The 23213-nt window shown below is 31.1% G+C and overlaps 1 protein-coding gene across 1 annotated transcript; it reads right to left on the bottom strand.

Annotated features, from left to right (window-relative positions):
• Positions 1-8811: 8811 nt before the first annotated feature.
• On the bottom strand, positions 8812-23213 carry LOC130894958 (uncharacterized). The gene is made up of 6 exons (XM_057802027.1): positions 23115-23213; positions 22797-23053; positions 21480-21609; positions 16478-16572; positions 13433-13669; positions 8812-9722 (listed from the first exon to the last, which is right to left on the bottom strand). Exons 2-6 carry the CDS (start codon positions 22995-22997, stop codon positions 9624-9626), a joined length of 762 nt encoding a protein of 253 aa, XP_057658010.1. The 5' UTR covers positions 22998-23053; positions 23115-23213; the 3' UTR covers positions 8812-9623.

Below are 23213 nucleotides of genomic sequence, written 5' to 3'. Positions count from 1 at the left end.
AGTTGTATTGTGCGCAATGTAACTTATTATTACTATTCATTTCAATCTAACTGTATGGCCAGTATTATATCTAGGTTAATTTTTAGTTATGTAGGAATATACACATTGAAATATTTTATAGACTTTTATTTTATATAATAAAAACAATTTAAAAAAATGGACGGTCAAGCATTGCAGTGAAATACTTAAACTAAGTTTAAATATAAATAAACATATATATATATATATATATATATATATATATATATATATATATATATATATATATATATATATATATGTCACAAAAATAATATTTCTTGATAAAGCTTAGGCACTGCTTTGTATAAGGTCAAAAAATATGAGATTCTCATTCTATTATAGTGCCAAATTCGATATATAGTTTATGTAATCATTGAATAATTTGGAAATATAATTTGGACAGTAGGACAGTAGTGCACTTTGTGAAAATTTGAAATATTTCCAACTATTTCAAAAACAAGTGGTATTAATGAAACATTAGAATTGGTCAGTGTGTGGTTCTCAAAGAAATCAATTTCAGTAAGAAGAAGACTAAGATCTTGTGATATCAGTTCAAATAACAAATTAAATTACTCATAATCATTTTCACCCTTTTTCTATTAAAAAAGTTTGAGTCAATTGATTGGTTATTGACCCGTAATAATATCAATGTTACAAATTATCAAGAGGAATCCATTGGTTACAAGAACCACTTGATAACAAAAAATCAATTTTAGAATATTATTAGTGTTTTTTGGCATGTTTGAAACAATATTTAGCCATGTCGAATTTACTCGAAATGAAATTAAGAAAGAAAGAAAAAAGGAGAGGCTCTGGAAACATTTGAAACTACTGCAACTTCTGAATATTGCCTTACAATATGTTATTCTCTCTATTTCAAGTTGTTTATAAGCTGCCCAAATATCAAAATTAGTTTTATAGTTTTATATTGATAGGCTTGACAATAAACTCATAATAAATATTTTCTGTAGGAATTTCGTCAACTATATTATCTAATCATGTTGAAAAAACATTTGAAATGTACACTATAAAATATGAACGAAATAGTTTGTTCACTTTCATGTATCCTGTAAAAGATATTTCCAAATTACTTTGATCCTTTCATAAATAAAACAATCATTCTTAATTTTCATGTGATTCGTGTCATTATAATCAATACTTAATCACTAAAAAAATATATTATCAAAAAATTAACCTAATTATAAAAGATAGTGAAAATGTATAGAATAATAAAACTAAATCTATTCAGCATAACTTATGATCCAGGGAAAGGTAGAGTGTATTCAATCATTATGTTTACACAAATATTTATATTCATCAGTAAAATAATTGATCTATTTAAAAAATTTATAAAGATTTCTAATTAATAAATTTGTTGTTTAATTTGGATTCATAAACTTTTTTCATACATCGGATGGATTTTAATTAAAAAAAATTGGACGTCATTTTATAGATGGTCACTCAAAATGGATTCTCTTACACAGCATTTCTTTACAATTTCATGTTTTATTTATTAAATTAGCTTACTTTTCATGAAAAATACAAGGAGAAAAATTAGAATTACTAGAGGGTTGGGGAGTTCAAGATGTAAAACGAACTAAACTATTATGGTCCAAATAATGTACTAGTGAACGAGATGATCACTAAATGTTTTTAGAAACAGAAAACTAATTCATACGTAAAAAACAAATAAGAGGTTGTGAAGTAAGTTGAAGTATTAGAATAAGGTGGCGTGCGTTCCACGAGACCTGCAACATCTCATTCAGTATAAAGATTTTGTCTTCAAACATCATAAGAATGTGTAATAATTAACCAGAAAAACAGTGAAACTATTTTCAACTAGAGTAAGCTATGGAGGCCGTTTGTTAAGAGTGCAGTATAAGTTTTGACAAATATGGTTATAATTAACAGGTGAAAGTTGGGTATCTTTTTTAGTCATTTATCGTTTGCTAGTGCAAAAGTGGTATTATCTTGTTATCTTGATATCTGAGTAGTCCGTTGGCCTGCTGTAAGCCTTGATCTAACCTCAATTGAGCATATTTGAAATGCTCTTGTACCAACTTCTATACATTTACAACAGCTTCGTGACGTTCTTATTAAAAAATGGAATCAAATCGACCAAGTTTGTATTCAAAATTTAATTTCTTAATCTTAATTTTTTTCACTTTGTATTTATTATGTTATTGTTATTACCATTACCAAAATGTAACAGATAAAAATAAATTGTAAAGAAACGATGAGTTTTCATAACTAAATATGAAATTATAAGTTTAAACAAATCAGACAAATTGTGTCGCTCTGTATAAAATAACTTAAAATTCAAAACATGTGTTACATTTCATTTAAATTTACCTACAACATTAAAATCATTAATCAATTTATACTACAAGTGGTGTAAAAGATCCAAAGCGGACAATTGGATTCTCCCAATCTAAAATACTGTCTGAAATTATATTTACAACTTTGTATATAGAATTTAGTTCAGTAAATTTATACTTTAATTAGAGCTTTTGAAATTCTCTCGTTATTTTGCTATGCTAAGTTTATGACCTTATATGACCCCTATAGGAAGTGGAATTTCAAAGAGTTGATTACCTCGAACAAGAAAAGTTGTAGAGTAATTGTATTTTATTTGTCGCAGATATTTCGAACACTACCTATGGGCTAAATAAGCAAGTTACTTAGTATAAAAAATGTCCCACTGGTTTTCGGTGATAACCTTAATATTTTAGCCCTGCCAGTAAGTAGTTTTTTTAGAGCAGGTGCATGGAAGAATAAAAGTTTTACATTCTAGCAGCGATTTTAGTCGATAAATAGAAGTGTGTGCACGTGAATTATTTTCTTATTGTATTCTTTCATCAAGTAATTTATAAGTATTTATAGTATATATATATATATATATATATATATATATATATATATACATATATACTATACATACTTTTTTTTATATTAATTTCATAATTAACCTATTCATTACTTAAAACTAAATGTTTTCTACGTGGTCACTCAAATTTATTACATAAATGTACGTAGTTTAGTCACAATAAGCTCTAATATAGGTAACATAACAGAAGATCGAAGAGAGATACTCAAGGTAACAGAGAAGTTCTACACAGGTCTGTACGAGTCCAAAATAGACAATGAGGATGTTAGAAAAGCAAACAGTGACCATAAAAACAGGATATGTAACGTTGGCTCCGAGGATCTACCTGAGATTGAAGAGGAAGAAATAGTAAAAGCTTTAAATCAACTAAAAAACGGAAAGGCGGCAGGTGACGATAACATCATACCGGAAATGTTGAAGGAAGGTGGAAGCCTACTGATAAGAGAGCTTAAATCATTATTTAATACATGCCTAACCGAGGGAAGAATACCACAGGATTGGAACACCGCGATAGTCATACTGATATATAAGAAAGGTGATCCAAGCAACCTAGAAAACTATAGACCAATCAGCCTGCTATCACAGATCTACAAGCTTTTTATGAGAATAATAGCAAACCGCCTTGAATTCAAACTCGACGCATACCAACCCTATGAGCAGGCGGGCTTCAGAAAAGGCATGAGCACAATAGAACATCTCCACACCGTAAGGACACTGAACGAAAAAGTAACGGAATATAACATCCCATTATGGATCGCCTTCATAGATTTTAGAAAGGCCTTCGACACAGTTGAATTTTGGGCAATTATCAGGTCAATGAAAAATGCAAGAATAGACCAACGATATATTGACATTATACAGACACTAAATGACAACTCAAAAATGAAAGTAAGGATGTATGAAGACACTGAGGAAATCATAATTAAAAGAGGCGTTAGACAAGGAGACATTGTGTCACCCAAATTGTTTACACTGGTGCTAGAAGACGTTTTTAAGAGCCTACATTGGGAAGACAGAGGAATTGATATATCGGGAGAAAAACTAAGTAACCTAAGATTTGCCGATGACATTGCCATTTTTGCCCCAAACAGTGAAGAATTAGAATACATGCTTATAGAACTACAACAAGAAGCAAGAAAAGTAGGCCTAGAAATGAACATTTCTAAAACCAAATTCATGACAAACCAACGGACAAAGAGAGTATAAATGTGCGAGGACAACAGATAAAGAAAGTGAACTCTTATATCTACCTAGGTCAAGAATTAACATTGGGTAAAACCAATCAAGAACTTGAAATTAACCACAGAATACATCTAGGATGGGCGGCCTACGGGAAGATGCGACACGTTTCAACTCCAACCTACCCCTCAAACTAAAAACCAAGGTTTACATGGAATGCATTCTCCCAGTAACAACCCACGGATGTGAAACATGGGTCCTAACAAAGAAAATCTTGAATAAATTAAAGGTACATCAAAGATCAATAGAACGGAAAATGATAGGAATAACGCTTAAGGACCATAAAACCAATGAGTGGACAAGAAATAGAACCAAAATCGAGGACATAGTGAGGCGAATAGGTAGTCTTAAATGGAACTGGGCCGGACATGTTGCTCGAAATAACACCAACTGGAGCGGAAAAATAACAAGATGGAGACCTTGGGGGGAGAAAAGAAGCACCGGCAGACCACAACAAAGATGGTATGATGATATCAAGAGAACAGCCGGACTTAACTGGTACCAAGTGGCACAGAACAGGGAAAACTGGAAAAATATGAGAGAGGCCTATATCCAAAGGATAGAAAACGGCTAGAAGAGAGAGAGAGAGAGAGAGAAGCTCTAATATAAGAAAAAAGTCTTCCCTGGTCTGTCCCCCAATCGACTTTATTTGTAAACCAGTAATTATGAATGTATTAAAATTCAATAATTACTTTAGTATCGTTAATTTTATATAGAAAAATAACTTAGTAACAGTATCTTAAAAGTAAAATTGCTTATATTCCAATTTTTTATAAAAAATATCAACGTCGAAATTTGTCCTTCGTGTTTCGTGTCTTGTCCCCTGGCTTTTTGTTTTCGTTTAAAAATCAGTTTTGTTTTGCTAATCTGTGTAAGTTGGAATCTTGAGTACATAGGATGTAACGTGAAGTTAGCAGCAAGCGGCGCATATGCCGACTGCGCATTCATTTTGTTGGCCATTTCAGTCACGTCACTCGCTGGTTGTAGAAGTGTTTAATAAATATAGTCTTTCCTCTGGTAAGTTTTATTTAGCAATTATTTGTTAAAATACTAGTATATACTTAAATATTCACTATGAATAGTGCATACATTGTTATGCTTGGTTGTGAATTGTGTACGAAAAACTCTTTTACGGCTATTTTAGGTATCAATCGAAAATGTATCTTCCCTGGCTCTTTTGATGGCAGGGAAGATACATTTGTACGTGTTTTCATTAATACTTCTATCGTTTTATCTTAACCTTTACTTGGCATTATGTCTATCTTAGCTTTACAATGTAATATGACTTTTTTACAGAAAAAATGGCATCTCGAAAAAAAATGACGAGCGAAGAACGACTCGAAAAGAAAAGGATTGCAGAACGATTACGATACCAAAAACTAAAAAATGACCCGGATAAATACGCTCAACAAAGAGTTAAGGAAAGGGAAAAATATGAAAAGAAGAAAGAAAAAGGAACTATTAAGACAGTGAAGCAAATGACACCCAGAGAGCAGCGGAAGGCTAGAAAAGTATGGAGAGAAAAAGCAAAAATTCGTAGACGTCGTTTAGCACTCCAATATATAAGCGATGCTTCTATAATACCACCATGTTCGAATAATGAAGACCCACCGCCCCCTCAAAATATAAATATGCAAGCACATGCAGCACAGCAAAAGTCAATTCGAGCAAGAAAAGCTAGAAACCTAATAATAAGAAAACAAGCATCTGAAATAGCTCAACTTAGGTCTGCAAACCAACGCTACAAAAAACAAATACAACGGATCAAAAAACCACCAATTAGCACACCCAACACCAAAGTAAATTCACTTGCAAAAGCAGGAAGTACAGGTGACAAAGAAACTATAAAGAAGAAACTGCTTTTCAGTGAAGTTATTACTCAACAACTTAATGAAAATTTTTCAAATCTCACCACTGACCAAGAAAAAAGAGTCTTCAGGAGAGTGTTAAGCGGGAAAATAGTAAAAAAATACAATGTTTTTTCGAAAGAAATGAAAATGAAACCCTTGAGTAAAATAAGCAAGAAATTAAAACTGATAGACATAAATCGCAGCTCAAGAAAAAACTGTGAGAATTTGAAAACGAGCATAGTCAAATTTATGGAAGATGATTCAAGCAGGAGACTTTGTGCAGGAAAAAAAGACTTTATAACGAAAAAAGGCGAGCGTAGGCAAAAGCGTGTTATGCTAGATACTTTACTCAACTTGCATAAACGTTTTGTGGAAAAGACACATATTAAAATATCTTACCCAATGTTCTGCAACCTCCGACCATGTTGGGTCGTCCAACCACGCTGTGACAGTCGTAACACTTGCATGTGTGTTACACACAGCAATATAGATTTAACACTGAAATCACTATACAACGCTAAGATAATATCTGTCTCGAATTATGTGGACCTTCTAGATCAAGTTTGCTGTAGCAGATTCAATGAAAAATGTTTATCATGCCAGTGCGAGACGTGTTTAAACAAAGGTCTACATTACAAGGAATTCGATAACTCTATTCCACTATTTTACAGCAAGTGGCAAAGTGTACGCCAAGACATCGTCGATTTAAAAACTCAAAAACCACGAAGTGTAACGAAATGTGTTAAAAGCACACTACAGATTCTACCAAGGGACTTGATTTTAGATATGGAATCAAAGATGGAAAAGTCTTTAAATCACGAACTAAACATAGTGCACCAATATCAAACTATGCAATCGAAAAAAAGAGTCCCTTACTGAATCGGAAGCAATTATACACGTAGATTTCAGTGAAAATTACCTTATGAAATACGCTGAAGAAGTACAGTCCTTCCATTTTGGAGGATCGAGACAGCAAATAAGTATGCACACTGTTGTAGTCTATACTAAAGATGTCGTCGACCAAGAGCTAAAAAGCCAATTTTACTGCACTTTGTCACAAAATTTATCGCACTCACCTCCTGCAATTTGGGCCCATTTACAGCCCATACTTGACTGTCTGCCGGATACTATTACGAATTTCTTACATTTCTTGAGTGATGGGCCTGTCACCCAATATCGTAATAAAATGATGTTCAAGGTTTTGGCAACAATGCTAGAAGATTTCTACCCTAATCTTCAAAATTTCACATGGAATTTTCATGAAGCAGGTCACGGTAAGGGAGCTCCCGATGGAGTAGCTGCTACTTGCAAGAGAACTGCAGATAGATTAGTTGCGAGTGGCATCGATATTTCATCAATAGATGACTTTGCTTAAGCCCTTGAGAAAACCTGCCCGAATATTAAAATTTTCACCGTAGATGATGCCGACATATCGAAATAAGCAGAAAAATTAGGATCTACTGAAGGTATAAAGACTTTTTCAGGCACCCTAAAGGTTCACCAAGTTACCAGTTGCGTATTTATACCTAATTGCCTGACATTGAAAAGTTTGAGCTGCTTTTGTGACTCTGAGTTATGTCGTCATTTTCAATTGGGTACTTTGGATTATCCACAAACACATCCTAAATCTCGTCTACGTGTTGATGATATATATGGATCTAGTGATTCAGAAGATGAACCACTAATCAAATTCGCATCTCAAAAACACAAGAAGAAGCCTCAAGAAACACTACAGCATTCCGTACCTACCACAAGCATTAAAACCAAACTGCACAATGATGATATCCAAAACCCTCAAGATTTGTAAAAAAAAACATTCTACAATGGGGACTTTGTGCTAGTTAAACTTCAAGATAGAAAAACAGAATATCGTTATGTTGCAATGTGCACAGGTGTTGAAGAAAATAATGAAGTTCAAGTTGTATTTTTTTTATCACTTGGGATCAGGTTATAGAAGAACTACCCACTAACCTACCTAACTTAAAAATGAGAGGGCAACGTATTTTTTATGCTTTTAATGAATCTGTTGATGTCTTTGAACGTGGGTTTTAGAAAAAATTAAGCATTTTTTCCAGTTACCTTTCTAAATTAAAAATATTTTACTAGTCTAAGTACAAGCAAACTTTAATACTGTTATTTAAAAGAGAAGTTTATGTTTATTTTTATCCCATTATTGTCTATTGATAGTAAAGTTATATATATTTTTGTTTTGATGGAAAGAGAAAGTAAGAACCTTTTCATGTTTTGTACGTAGCACTTAAGAAACATGATGTTATAAACAAAGACTGCTAAAAAATGAAAAGCCTGATTATAAATAATTAATGATTAAAATAAAAATGAATAAATAAAGTTGATTCTTAAAAATAACCCGGTTTTTATATGTCTATCTCTTCTCTGTTCATTAAGTATCCTCCCTTGAGCATCTTGTCTCTCCTCTGTACTGAGTATTTCCTCTGGTCACTTATAAAACGAGATAAAACCAACAAATTGACTGGCCACTTCGTAAACATTTTCAACTTAAAAGTTTCCATAAAAAAAGCATAGTTAAATAGAAATATTAAAAAAATGGTATGCCGTCACTTCATACCTCTTAACTTATATATATATATATATATATATATATATATATATATATATATATATATATATATTAATATATATATATATATATATATATATATATTTAATATATATATATATATATATATATATATATATATATATATATATATATATATATATATTAAAAAGGCAAAATATGCTTCCCAGAATTTCAATAAGACATTTAAATGACAGCTTGCAACTTAAGAATAATTAAAACCTTAAAAAAGCCATTCAGACATAGTAAAATGTAACATAATAATTTAAGAATCCATCATCTACCTTTCATGGAAATAATTGTGCTCATCATCTCAATAATACTATGAAAAATGGTCCAAGTATTTACAAATATTGTTATCTAAGAGTAAAATATAACAACTAAAAATAATTTGTGTCTTAATATGGCGATAATTTTCATTTAGTCTTATATAGCAATTTTGATAATTCAATTATTTGTACATCTATTTAGATGTGAAAATAAGGAAATTTTGAATAAATATTTTTCAATATTAAAATTTACACGAAAAGAATTTTAATTTAAAAAGTTACACAGTCTGTATCAATGCAGAAGTAGTATTAATCAACAATTTTGAAATGGAACGTTTTGTCAATATTTAATAAGGGCATAAATAAGATGCAAGATTTGATTAAAACAAGAAATAGTTACATAATTCTTTCCACAGATTGAATAAAAGGTATCAACTTACAATATAAATAATTTATACTTTCAGTAGGAATCAAGCATATGAATGAAATATCTTATGGTAAGCCACACTGAAAGGATCTACCACAAAAGGTATCCTTATAATATCTTTTGATCTTTATGAAAATATTTGAATATTACTTTAGTTCAATTAATTTTGATTTATATATAGCTGGAAATAATAATAGCTAAATTGTATCCCAATTGTATATGAATTACCTATTATTATTCCAAGTATAAAAAATTTAGTATATTGTTGAGACGATGGGTGGTTTTGTTTTCTGAGGCCAATATGCAGGTATTGTATCCAAAGGTATCTCCTCTAGGCCGGCATCGTCGAAACTGTACTGTGCGGGGTCGTTGGGCGAGAACCCGCTAGAGACGGGGCTGTCGATGTGTTTAGAGATTGCATAGTGCCCATCTGTAAAATAAATATATTTAAACTTGAGCTTTTTGTATAATAGCCTATCAAATGGAAGTTATTTTATAAAAATTCATCATTGCAGTAAAAGTTTTATGTTTGTTCCAATGTAATATAGAATAAATTAATGTTTCTTTCACTAATCAATCATTGAGATAAAGAAAAATTTTTATGATCACAAATTATATGCAACAATGATTTGTTGTCATGTTCAAAATTTATATTGTGATTTCTTCACATTAGATTGGACCGATTTGACTAACTTTGGTCTTGCATTATTTGTGGAAGTCCAGAGAAGGTACGTCAGAATTGTGAACAATCATAAAGGGAAAATACAAAGGAGAGGGTGTCTTGATCCCGCATATACCGATTATTCCAACGGATTGTTTACGATTCGATTTTAAGCGTTTACAATTTCCGGTACGATTGGCCATTGCGATGACCATAAATAAATCGTAAGGCGAATCGTTGGAAATTTGCGGAATTAACTTGAGAGTTTCCGTTTCGCGCAGAGACGCGTCGAAGAACCGTTATCTTTGTTTATTTACACACCACAAAATAAAATATGGAGTTTATTAGAAATATTTAAATTGATTAATATACTGTATCATAACTGTGTGTGTGTCTGTCAATATCAAATTGAAACCTTATAAAGCATTTTTTTATTTGTTTTAATAAGAAAAGGATTACTTTTGTTTGTTTAAAGTTTATTGTAAACTAAAGTTTATATCTTTTACTTAACAACTGAGACAGAATGAACTCTACCTGGTCAGCTAGTATATAAATATAATTTATAACATTTCTATTTTTTTAATCAAGAAAAGCAAGTGGAAAAGACGGATCAGCACTAGAATTTATGAGATGATTATGAAGAAAGTTATCAATCTTAGGACAAACAGCAGGTACCGAAGCAAAGGGCAAATAATTATAGAGCAATATGTTTACTAGAAACAAGTAGACAACGCTATAAAAAAATTTGAAACAAGGATGAAACACTACTTAGAATTGAAACTAGAAGGAGAATCGGCAGTAAGAAACTAAATAGAAAGTACCGTGGAGTATATATAGAAAATATACGAGGATACTATAAGCGCTGAAAATACTTAGGAGATTAGAAGAAACACAAATAAGATTAAGGGGGACAAATTGCGACACAGGCAACATAGGAGGTAATAGTGAAAAGAGGAATAATGTAAAGGGACAGTTTAGGACCACTGCTGTTTATAATTCCATAAGTAATATGGAACCTATAAAAAAAAGTAGCTCGATATATGGACTCAATAACAATTACCAAAGATAAAATCTGAAGTTAATAAACATCTGGTACTCAGAAGTAGGACATGTTAAAATAAAAGTCATGAAAATTAACAAAAAAATGAACTATAGATATAAGAGATAAAATACGAGGGTTGTTTTTTTTTTCAACCTCCGATTACACAGTATGATGGCCAAGACTGCAGCAGTAGGTAACTGCGCATCTTTCTCACTCAAATGCTGACACGATCCCAACAGATCATTTCCTGTTGAATTCAATCACATAAACATGACTGTCGCTATTGATTCTCTCACAAAATATGAATCGTTTCTTGCAGGCAGAAGGAAACAGTGCAGCGGAAATTTATCGAACAAAATTTAATGACCAAACTGACGTTCTGATGAAAGTGAACAGAAGACAATGTTCAGCGAGTTGACCAAGCAGTTAGGGAAATCGAAGTTTCACCATAAGTGAATTACTCTATCTGAATTACTCAGCAGTTGCGCTACAGAAAAGTTTGCGTTCGCTGGATCCCAACGATTTTGACTAAAAATCACAAAAATCGCCGAATGGATGCAATTTTGAAGTTTCTTGAACGTTTTAATAGTGATAGTGATAGAGAAGATTTTTTGGAAATCCATCTCTAACGAGACCCACACAATTCAAACGAACTTTCAACAGTCGAAAGATTATGTCAACTGTTCTTTGAAATCAAAAATGTGTTATTAATGCAGATTCATATTGTGAAATTTTACGACGATTACCGAGAGCCATTCAAAACAAACGAAGACGTATGAGGGCTTCTAGAATTGTTCTGATCCACGACAATGTCCGTTCCACAGCGCTCATGTGACCCGACGATTCCTTCAGCAATTTCAATAGGACATAGTTGAACAACCCAATAAACAATAATAAGTCAATATCTAGAACTTGCCGGGTATTGTTCCCTTAAATTATCCTAAAAATACCATGACAGTTAGTCAGTTAGTGGAGTAGACCTACAGGGGAAGCCAGGGTAAAAACGAGCCAAGTACACTACCTTACAGGTGGTGTGGTAATGTGTGCATATCAAGTGACTTAGAATCGCGATATCTCAAGAATAGTAACTCTTAGAAAAAAAAATCATGAATACCATTTTTGTAAAGAATTTTAAAATCTACAGCTTTGGTTTGAGGTTTTTTGTGATAAAACTTACCGTTTTCGAAAAAAATCCGAAAAACCTCAAATTTTGAACTTTGACCCCGAATAACTTTTGTAGCACATATAGGATCGATGGGATCCACCAATATTTGGCTTTCGGGGAATTTTTGTTATTTGAAATGTCTATATTGATCAGACTGAAAGTGATTATGTAGAGTATTGTACATAAATTTTAGTCATAAAATATTTTTTGTGTATTTACTCGTCTCTTCCTTACAGTCCATTGTAGGTTGAAAAAGAAAACCCTCGTATAAGGATAGTACTTTAGAAAATTCTTGGGAGTTTATTAAAAGAAAATGGTGAAATCAACAAAAAAATAGATTTGGATGTGAAAATATAAAGATATAACAAATAAGTAGCAGAAACAATTAACAGAAGAGATAAGACAAAAATGAATGCAATGGAAATAAAAAACACAAGAAGAAAAAGATGAAAAAACTAAGTGAGACAACATAAAGACCAAAGACGTTAGGAAAGAAACAAAATGAGAATCAATAAAAGAAAAAATAAACTAGATGCAGCTAAGTTGGGTAAAGTATATCATAGGAATGAAAAAAGATACTATTGATGGTTTCAAAAAATTATTACAAAACGAGAGAGGAGCTAAGAAAAAATAAAGGAAGTGGAAACAAAAAAAAATAACAAATTAATTGAGGAAATATTAAAAGACAGAAAGATAAAAGTAGGAGCAGAATTTTCTTGCATAAGTTTTTAAAAAGATAACAATTTATCATCTTACCTGTACTTTTTTCAAATGTCTGCATGTAAAGAAATGTAATTATTATTTGATTTTTCTTTATTCGATATTCAAAATATAATCAAAACAATATATTTATATATTATTTACTCTTATTTTCCTGAAACTTTATTGAAGGGGTAGCGATTTGGTATTAAAATACAAACATTAGTCAACGACTTGACGCAGATTTGTATTAGAAGTGATTGATAAGGGTACAGTGTTATGTAATCAAAGTGAACTATGAATATATTTTAATGCAACTTTCGAAATGTCAAGATTTTTAGCCAGGGTCGGATTAAGATTTATAAGGCCCGGGGCTAAAATAATGACGGGGCCCCCTTAAGGAATTCGAAAACCCGGAAAAATTCACAAAATAATATCAATACGTTAGATTTGTGGTATCAACACATCAAAAAATACAGAATGATTTCCAAATGATGGGGCCCTCTTGGACCTGGGGCTATAGCCCCCTCAAGCCCCTAGCTTAATCCAGCCCTGTTTTTAGCAAAAACTCACCCTCAAATGTGCCAAATCTTCCAATCTTGTTAGTTCGGATAATTCAATATATAGTGAATACACCAAAACCCATCCATATACACTTAATACAATAAAGATAGTCCATAAAAGGCATATGATGATATTATAAGCAAATATCATATCATTTATAATAGAGAAAAACAGGTACGCAAGAAATCTAAATATTGTGAATACTGCAAACGTGTATAACCATGGTAGCATCTTCTTTTCATACTCCTAAAAAAATTAAGTTATGCATATAGGGATTTAACTAAAATTTATTGACTTGATGTATGAGTTATTTTTCAGTTATCTGTTATTATGTAACTGTTTTCATTAAATTAGAGGTCTGTGAAAGAAGAATATTTTAATTTGTGTCAAATTAGTTACGTATTTTGATAGAACAACATTTTACCATGACACTTTGATCATTTACAAATTTGTAATGTTTCTCTGGTATGTGGATATATTCACTTCTCTAGAATATTTTTTAGTTAAATATGAAGGACACATTTCTTGTATTCTATTCTATTAGTCCCACTTTAATTTCATTCTTATATTCTTCATCGCATGTCCTTTCTATCCTGTGTCATATTTCATTGATTTTTTGAGTTTTAGATATCATCTGGGAGTATAAGCTCTGTGAAGATTTCTATTGTCTTATGGCATCTTTAGTGTGACAACCATTTCTTCTGTCTGTCAAGGCTACTAGAATGGTATATATATATATATATATATATATATATATATATATATATATATATATATATATATATATATATATATATATATAATGCATCTAAATGTTTTTGATTTTAGGTCTGTTCTGTTTCAAAATTAATTTTTTTTGATAGTTTTTAAAAGAAAGATAAATTTTGATAAATACTTAAAGAAAAGTCGAAACGTCAAATTTATCTTTCTTTTAAAAATTATCAGAAAAAACTAATTTTGAAACAGAAACGACCTAAAATCAAGAACATTTAGATGCATTAATATATCAAAAGGTCTAAGAAATAAGAAATATATATATATATATATATATATATATAAAAGTGTTTTATGCCAGGCCTATTTTTCTTCTTATATCATTTTCAGTACCTCCTAAATAGCAAAATTGCTCGACTTGCTCTATTTATACTTCTCTTACCCTTCTTTCTGTTTTGCTATGTTGTAATACTTTGAATTTGCTGTTTATGTTCAGTTCAACTGGTGTTGAGTTATTATGTAGCCTGTTAGTTTTCTTTTGCATGTGATTTCTATTTGTTGTTAAAAGACATATATCATATCTTCCAGGAAATAGGTTCCAGTTAATTACTGACCTGTTATCCTTTGTTTGGCCAAAAGGACTTAAAGGAGCGCGGCTGGCGAGATACTCGAACGAGGGTTGCTCTGCGAACAATTCATTATCATGGCAATAATAGAATGGGACGTATTATCTAATCGTTGTGCTGCATGCAGCTCATTTTAACAGACATCCTATTATACAGGAACAGATTATCCTATTTCTTTTTAACATAAGTTTTCGAAAAGAGAGCTTGACAAGAAGGACGGGAATCGGCAACTAGAGATAAACACAAGACTGTTTCATGAAAATCGATGAATTTTTGTTTTCTACTATACAGAAAATGTTATTGGAAAAATACCGTGCAAATTAGAACTCTTAAAATTAATTTTAAGAGGTACCGAATCGCAAATTTCCATTTCCCATTTCAATGAACAACGTTCTTTTGGAATTTGAAAATTTTCTAATACATGATGGGCACGAGATTCTGGAATTGTCAAGATGTATTTTTGTAAAAAATTTAAAGCTCTAAAAAAAGCATCCTAACAATTTTTTTATATTCAATCCTTCCAATCCAAAGTTAGATTGGATCCATATTAAATTTCGATATTCTTCTATTTTCCAGCAACTTTGTCAATCGAAAATGAAATCGCTGAAAACGTCGACTTTGATAACTTAACTTGTATTATTCTGGTCTACTTATCTAATAGTCCGAACGCTTTTAAGGTTTTCCACATTACTTCTTTGTTTATAGAGTCAAATACTTTTTTTATTAACATTATTCAGTTGGCAAATGATTAAAAAAATTAGAAATAGAAAAAAATATAAGTAGAAGTTTATGTTCGATTGAGAATAATCAAATTCATGAATATATATTGAGGAATTACAATACAATAACCCATTTTATACATGATTAAATTTAGGATTTAGGTGTGCACATATTTTAAAAAAGGACTTTGCAATGACACAATTTGAATTTCAATAATGAATATGCTAATTGTTGGAATAATTTTTTACCAAAATTTGCTACCTTGGGCTATAGCACACTCAACCCATATGTAAATCCATCCCTGGTCAATGCAAGAATTACCACGTTCCAATCTTCTAGAATCCTCTCATCATTCCAGATTTTATTGAGGAGTGGATGAAATATTTCTGTTGAAAGAGATGTATGTGTCTGTATTAGTTAGGAATACCATGATTGTTATTTGTTGAATCATAATTGATTCTTCCTTATTTATTGTACTCTGTTCATTTTCGTTGATTTCTAAGTCAACTAAATCGACATTGGCTTGTTTATATAGTTCAGTAAAAACTCTACACATCTTTGTTCCATGTCTTTTTGGTTCTAATATACTTTTCCTGATTTGTCTTTTAGTTTTGTTCAATTTTTTGGTTATTTAATACAGCGTTTCTGTGTCGTGTGCAATGCTGAATCTTTTGCTTGCTGAACCATTGTGTCCATGAATGGTAGCTTGTCTAATATGGCAATTATTTTCACTTCTGTATTTTTTGTTACTTTTCGCTAGAAAGTTTAATCTTTTGGACATGGCTCACGATAAAAATCATAATCATATAAGATTTTGGATAAAAAATAACATAAGGTGGGCAAAAGTGGATAAATAATTTTGACTATATAATAACCTATGTGCTTATAATTTCTAATTTATATCCAAGCAAAAACACCAGAAACATTCCATAATAGTTCAACAATGAGTAACTAATTTAGAAATATATTGAAAATATATAATAAATAAATGTACCTTTCTTAGAGCATTTATCAACATTATGCTCGTAACAAACACCACTATAGATAGCAGGATAGAGAATGTAGCAAACATTACCAATGTATTTCTCACTAAAAAAAAAAAAAAAAAAAGAAATAAATCAAAAATATGTCAATTTCCATTTATTGTAATCTGTTAAGCTTTGTACTGATATGATGAAAATTTATATGTAACAATTCATTTGACAGTATAATTATTAACTATCCAATTTTATAAAACAAAGATTTTAAATTTCATCAATTTCTTAGACCTTTTGATATATTTATGTCTCTAAATGTTCTTGATGTTAGGTCTCTTCTGTTTCAAAATTAATTTTTTTGAATATTTTTTTAATTGAAAGATAAATACTGACGTTTCGACTAATTTTGATTAAGACTTAAAATTACTCGAAACGTCAATGTTTAACTTTCTTTTAAAAAATTATTCAAAAAAAAACTAATTCTGAAACAAAAGAGACCTAAAATCAAGAACATTTAGAAACATAAACAAATATTTTATATTCTCAATCATACTTTCAGTGTTCAAACTTTGCGAGTATGACCGCAACCAATTTGTAGAAACACTACTTAATATAATTTCCTGGATCAAAAATTAGAAAGCCATTTATATTCTTCAAATGTAGATTTGTACATAGAGCAATAATCAAGCAAGAAGAATCAGATTAGAACAAATTTTAAATGAATTTGCAATAAACTATTCCAAATTTACTACAATTTCATAAAATTAACTTCAGTTATGATTATTTATTTCATACTATCTGCATCTACTTACGAAACTATAAGAAAATATTGAAGACTAGTCTAACAGGAGATATTTTCACAAATCTACCATAAATTATTTTATCATTACATTCAGATTGTCAAATAAATTTCAAAGTATTCTTAACTTTCTTCTAGAGTATATTTTATATTGTAGTTGAAATACTAAAGTTAAATATGATTGTTTATTTTTTTTGTTTATAAAAAATATCACCATATTTCTTTCAGAATCTACATATTTGAAGATTGTTTTTTACTCCTTATTAAATAATAATGATAATATGTTTAGCAATACTTATCATCTTTAGCTAAAATTTTGCTATTATCCAATATTTCTATTTGAAATTAAGTTATGTTTCAAGATCCAAATAAATTGATCAATACTTTTTGGTGCGACGCGAAAACAAAGTTTAAAAAATGGTTTATTTTCAAATACAAGGTATCCGCCGGGAAGGTATATTACCTTGTTTGTTTATAATATTTGATTAAATGAAAGAGAATGGATTTTATATTGATAAATTTTTGCGAGCCTTTTTGAGCACAATTTTCATTACTTTCTCACACGTTTCATGCGGTATTTCATTAATTTCATTACAAATATTTTGTTTGAGTTGCTCCAGCGTTACTGGTTTGTTTGCAGAAACCTTGCTTTTCAGATATCTCCATAAAAAGAAGTCCGGAGTATTCAAATTAGGCGACCGTGGAGGCCAATCAACATCACTATTTCTTGAAATAACTTGTTGTGGAAAGAGGTCTCGCAGTAATTCCATTGTAATCCTGGCTTTATGCGATGTGGGACCATCTTGTTGATACCACATGTTAATCAAGCCCAAAGCAGTCGTGGCGTTAAAAAGTTTTCTATCATATCACGATATCGCTCTCCATTGACAGTTACCATTACGCCTTTTTCAGTTTCAAAGAATTAATGACAAATGATTCCTCCTGACCAAATTGCACACCAGACTGTCACTTTTAATGGATGCAAAGGTGACTGACGAATAATTTGAGGGTTTTCCATTGCCCAGAACCGACTATTCTGTTTATTCACATTTCCATTCAAATGAAAATGGGCCTCGTCACTCATTATGATTTTTTCATGAAAATCGGGGTTGTCAGGAGAGCTACAGCATCCTATTGGCATAAGTACGGCAGCGTAAATGGTCATCTGGAAGAAGCTCTTGTGTCAACTGAATCTTAAATGGAAACAAATGCAAATCCTTGGTCAAAATTGAGGCTGATGGATTGTTTTGAACACTTTCTTGAGAAGTAGTAATGTTTTCAGCCGATCTTGCAGTACGTTGTGGTCCTTGCTTGGACCTATTAGCTACAGTCCCTCTTTCTTCGAAATCATTCAATACACGATAAATAGTGCGTCTTTTTGGCACGTTGTTTTAACGATTGAAACACGTTGTTTTACCGAATATTTTTCCATAATAAATTTGCCAGGTCTCTACTTCACGACTGCCAAATATGAACTGTTAACACTAATGTTTTTCCAAAATGGCGGCAAAATAAAGTAGTATACCTTCTCGGCGGACACCCGGTAGTTTATCTAAATAGAGTAGGCTGCAGCTATTGCCATGATTGAAGAAAGTAGAAGCACGGCCGTCGATTTATGGAGCATTGAGAGGGTTCCAAGGGATGGGAAAAAATCAAAGACCAGGACAGGGCCGTGGATGTGTAACTAATGCAAATCAAAACCAAGTTGTGTGATTCGAAGACAATAATTTGTTATATCTCATTTTCTTAGCCAATATTTGTTGTGGTGCAATAAATCAAGAAGAAGGAAAATTAAGCAACTTTCGGGAACCACTGGCGATATTTATATTGAACACAATGTGTACTGTTACTACTAAACCAACACTAACAGTTACACTGACTGACGGGTGCTTCGATAACCAAGTTATCGTCTTTACAGACTGAAGGAAAATTGATACTTACTGACTCGACCTATCTATATAATGTACTAAATTTTTTCTGTCAATGAACATCATTATAATTCCAGCTTGAAAATCACCTTGGTGAGGAATTTTATTCATATCCTAACTAATGAACTAGAGGGATAGGCCCTTTGTCCCCATTAAAACTATATATAATCAACAATACTTTTAAATGCATCCAACAATTTAGTTTTGGGAGACATTTTTAAACAATTTTACATTATTTATATTTATTTCATGATTGTGATTAGTCAATACGTGATTTTTCTGTCAGTCCGTATTATAAATGAACTGAATGCTCTTTAAACCGGACATTAGCAAATCTCCTAGTTTGCCCAACAGACCACTGGTCACAACCAACAACAGTACATACTACTCTTGTCCACATCCAGTATTTTATTCTTATATTAAACTAACAATTATTATTTATAACATAATTCCAAACCCATTTTGTTAAAGTTGATTTCTAATAATTTTGTACACAGAATTGAAAGGTACCAGAGCAAATAAAAAAAGATAAAATAAGGAAAAAACTTTGTTTAGGGCTTTACTTAAACGTAATGATAGGAAAATTTGTAGGTAAGTTGATTAGTGGTGTCTTCGTGAAACCACCCTTTTTGATAATCAAAACCAAAAATAAGAAAAATTTGCTATGATACCTCCCATTCCTATTTATACAAAAATATTAGAAAATATCTTCAACAGAAAAGATTTAAAAATATGTTATAAATCCAACAAAAATTTTGAAACAATTGTTAGGTAATTTCTATCTAAGGATAGAAAAATAGACAATCTGGTTCCTAGTATCCATAAATTTTTAGAAGTGAATTCCAGGCCAAACAAGTTCAAGAATAATCGTCCTGAGTATAGTTGAATTAAAGGTTTTCTTAGAAGGAATGATATTTTTATTATAGATTTTCCGTGCTGAATTCAGTACAACTGTTATTTTTTAGTAAATCCAGCCACATCCCAGTGTATTTTCAGGTCAGAGTTTAGGTTTAGTTGCAATATCCGTTAAGTCTAAAGGCAGTTACGCCATTTTCAGTTTCAAAATCCACCAAATCCAAATCTGTCTATAGGAGCCCCTAGTTTTGCCACATGACTACCCATGATCCTTTGCCTATTGTTTACCCTTTATGCTTTATTTTCCACAGGGTGTTTGGATTGATTGGTAAAGATTTGAAAATGAAGGACACTATTGTTAAGCCAGAAGAGTATGAGGAAGTTCTGGAGAAACATGGAACCGTTCATCATATTGGAGTCACCCGGTTAAAGTCTGTATATGAAAAAGTGCAAAAAACCGAACTTGCGGCAATTCAAGTTCAATCCATCACAAAGGATTATGCTAAAAAAGAACAAAAAGAAAAATGACATTCTGTTCCAGGGTGAAGTCTTTTATAGAAATGAAACTTTTCAAGGAAAATCTGTCACAAAACCAAAGTTTAATATGTCTCACATAAACCCAGAAGCCATCAACAAGGGGGTTAGCCCTAAAGCTGCAAAAATAAAGGTTGTTGCGAATTTGCTAACGAAGCACTTTGGACAAGGGTGGAGAAACCACGAGATGCTAAAATTTTATCGATATTTGGAAAAACAAGAAGCCAAAGGTCTCAACAATGAAGCCGAAAATCTCAACAATGAAGAAGATGAAAACATTATTGTTGATGAGGAAATTGATATAGATATTGGTTTACTTTTTACAAAACATTGAATTTTATTTCATACTTTGCAATAATTTTTGTGATAATTAAAGTCAAGATTTTTTACTAGATTTGTTTCACTAAGCCTAAACAAATTACAATTAGTATAGCTTTTATAGCTTAATCCCTTTGTAGCCTAAGCTTATTTTTGTTTCAAATTCCACCAAATCCCAATTTTAGTATCAAAGTATTCTAGTATTCTAGGTGCCTCATATATATTAAACAAAGAAGTTTAACACAAGTTCTGAGAGACCAATCAGGGTTTCCAACGCACTTAAGTCTTCAAAATAATATTTTTGTTTTTCCCAATTAGTATATTTATGTTGTCCATTTACTATAAAAATATTCTTGATAATAGTAAATGTATAGTGTCAAAAGTACCATCAATATTTTTTTCTTTGATTTTTGGAATCGAATGTTTTACCCTACCTATATATAATTGTATTATGGATTAACCATGTCTATGAGGTTATTTTATATATTTTGTAATTATTATCATTTAGTTATTAAAAAATACTTTTTTTATTGAATCATACCAGCTTAATGTTATGATAAATATACAGATTTACATATACATTACCATGTCTATTTCCAACATATACAAATTGGAAAGATATCACATAATATCCATAATGTGTAGAGCCTGGTGCAGCCATAGCATAACAATATAAATCAAAACAAGCTGTTATTATTGTAAAGATTGATAGCACCTAAAACAAACAGTTGATTAAACTGATATAAGGACACCCATCAATTATTGAAAACCATTAGAATCAGATTCGAAAGAAACATTAAATCATAAATATCACTTACTACATAAATACTAATCAAACTTATACTCTTCAACTTTTAAACTCATGAGTAAAAGCAAATATGAGATAAAAACAAAATCTGTGTGTGGCATAGTGAAGTTAACTTATGTATTGAATTAAAGCTAGTTACTGATTTATTATTAATATTTCTATATTTTGTAAAAGTTTTCCAGCACTGTATATTAAAAAGTTAATCGGACATTGATGACTGTTGTTTTTAAGTACAAGGTCCTGAAAGCTATTGAGTGCACATTCAAATTAGTGTAGGAATGCAAACAAACTCTAAAAGCGCTAGTTAACAGAAACAAAGTAACCCTACCAGGGTACCAGTATACCAGACAATGAGCCATGCCAAAAAGGGATCTTCTGGCAGATCACTACCTCACCAAACATCACCTTAAGATGGTAGGCATGGCAAAGGACGACAACTGCAGATTCTGTGAGCAAGCCATGGAAACAGCAGAGCATCTACTCTGCGAATGTTCTGCCCATTTCACTAAAAGGCTTGAGTATCTTGTACATGTACAAAATACTTTCAGGTAGAGTTGCAGAGTGGGTGTAAAGCCAAAACGACTCCCCAAACAATCTACAAGTACAAGACACCCAGAAATCATTTCTCAGGGAAAATATGAAGTAGTTGGAGTTTTATGAAATAATGAATCAAAATACACCCAAATGTGTTATAATTACAGTTGAGCCGCTGGTATTAATAGAAATTCTACAATTGAGATTAGAAAATATATTACATCCAAGGAAATAAATATAAAAGAATTACCAGAAACAAATATCTTATGCAATAATGAATATGAAGAAATGGTAAAGGGATAAACTAGGCAACCAAACTAATAAATCCAATCACAAATCAATCAAAGTACCTAATTGATGTTATACTGAAACTGAATGGTCTAAGTCTGAACAAAAAAGAGAAACATATCATATATGTAATTGCAGCTTGGGTGTTGTGCTTTGTATTCATGTTCAAATGTAATGATTATTTATTGAATATTGTAAATTTCAAACAGAATTTAAAAAAAGGAAAGTATTTTGTTTTCATCCTTAATTAATCATTACACTGAATAACTTACCAATGAAAATATAGCTGTAACAAAAGAAGCTCGTTGAACATCTAAAAAAATTGCATCTTGAACTAAAGGTTGTTGATACCAAGGTACTCTTAAAGATTTTAAACTTCTAGAAGATCTGTGTAAATTAGCATTACTTCTTGAAGTTGTATGTGAGTAAACAGAAGGTGTGCCCGTTGTAGGTGATTTTTTTCCGTAATGCATTTTGTATCCTTCGCTAATATATTTTTATATACATATGAGAGATATGTATTGAATATCTAAGAAACATTATTTTATTAAAATATAGAAGGTATTTGATTATTTACTTTAAATATTTACCTTACTGACAGTTGCGATGACAAATTATTGAACTTGACATGTAAACAGAGAGGCGTGGTAAACCTTCTGAAGAACTGACTAATGATTCAACGTAGTAAC

The sequence above is a fragment of the Diorhabda carinulata genome, chromosome 6, assembly GCF_026250575.1.
Source record: "Diorhabda carinulata isolate Delta chromosome 6, icDioCari1.1, whole genome shotgun sequence".
Lineage (NCBI taxonomy): Eukaryota > Metazoa > Arthropoda > Insecta > Coleoptera > Chrysomelidae > Diorhabda > Diorhabda carinulata.
This window is presented reverse-complemented; position numbering and strand designations above follow the sequence as displayed.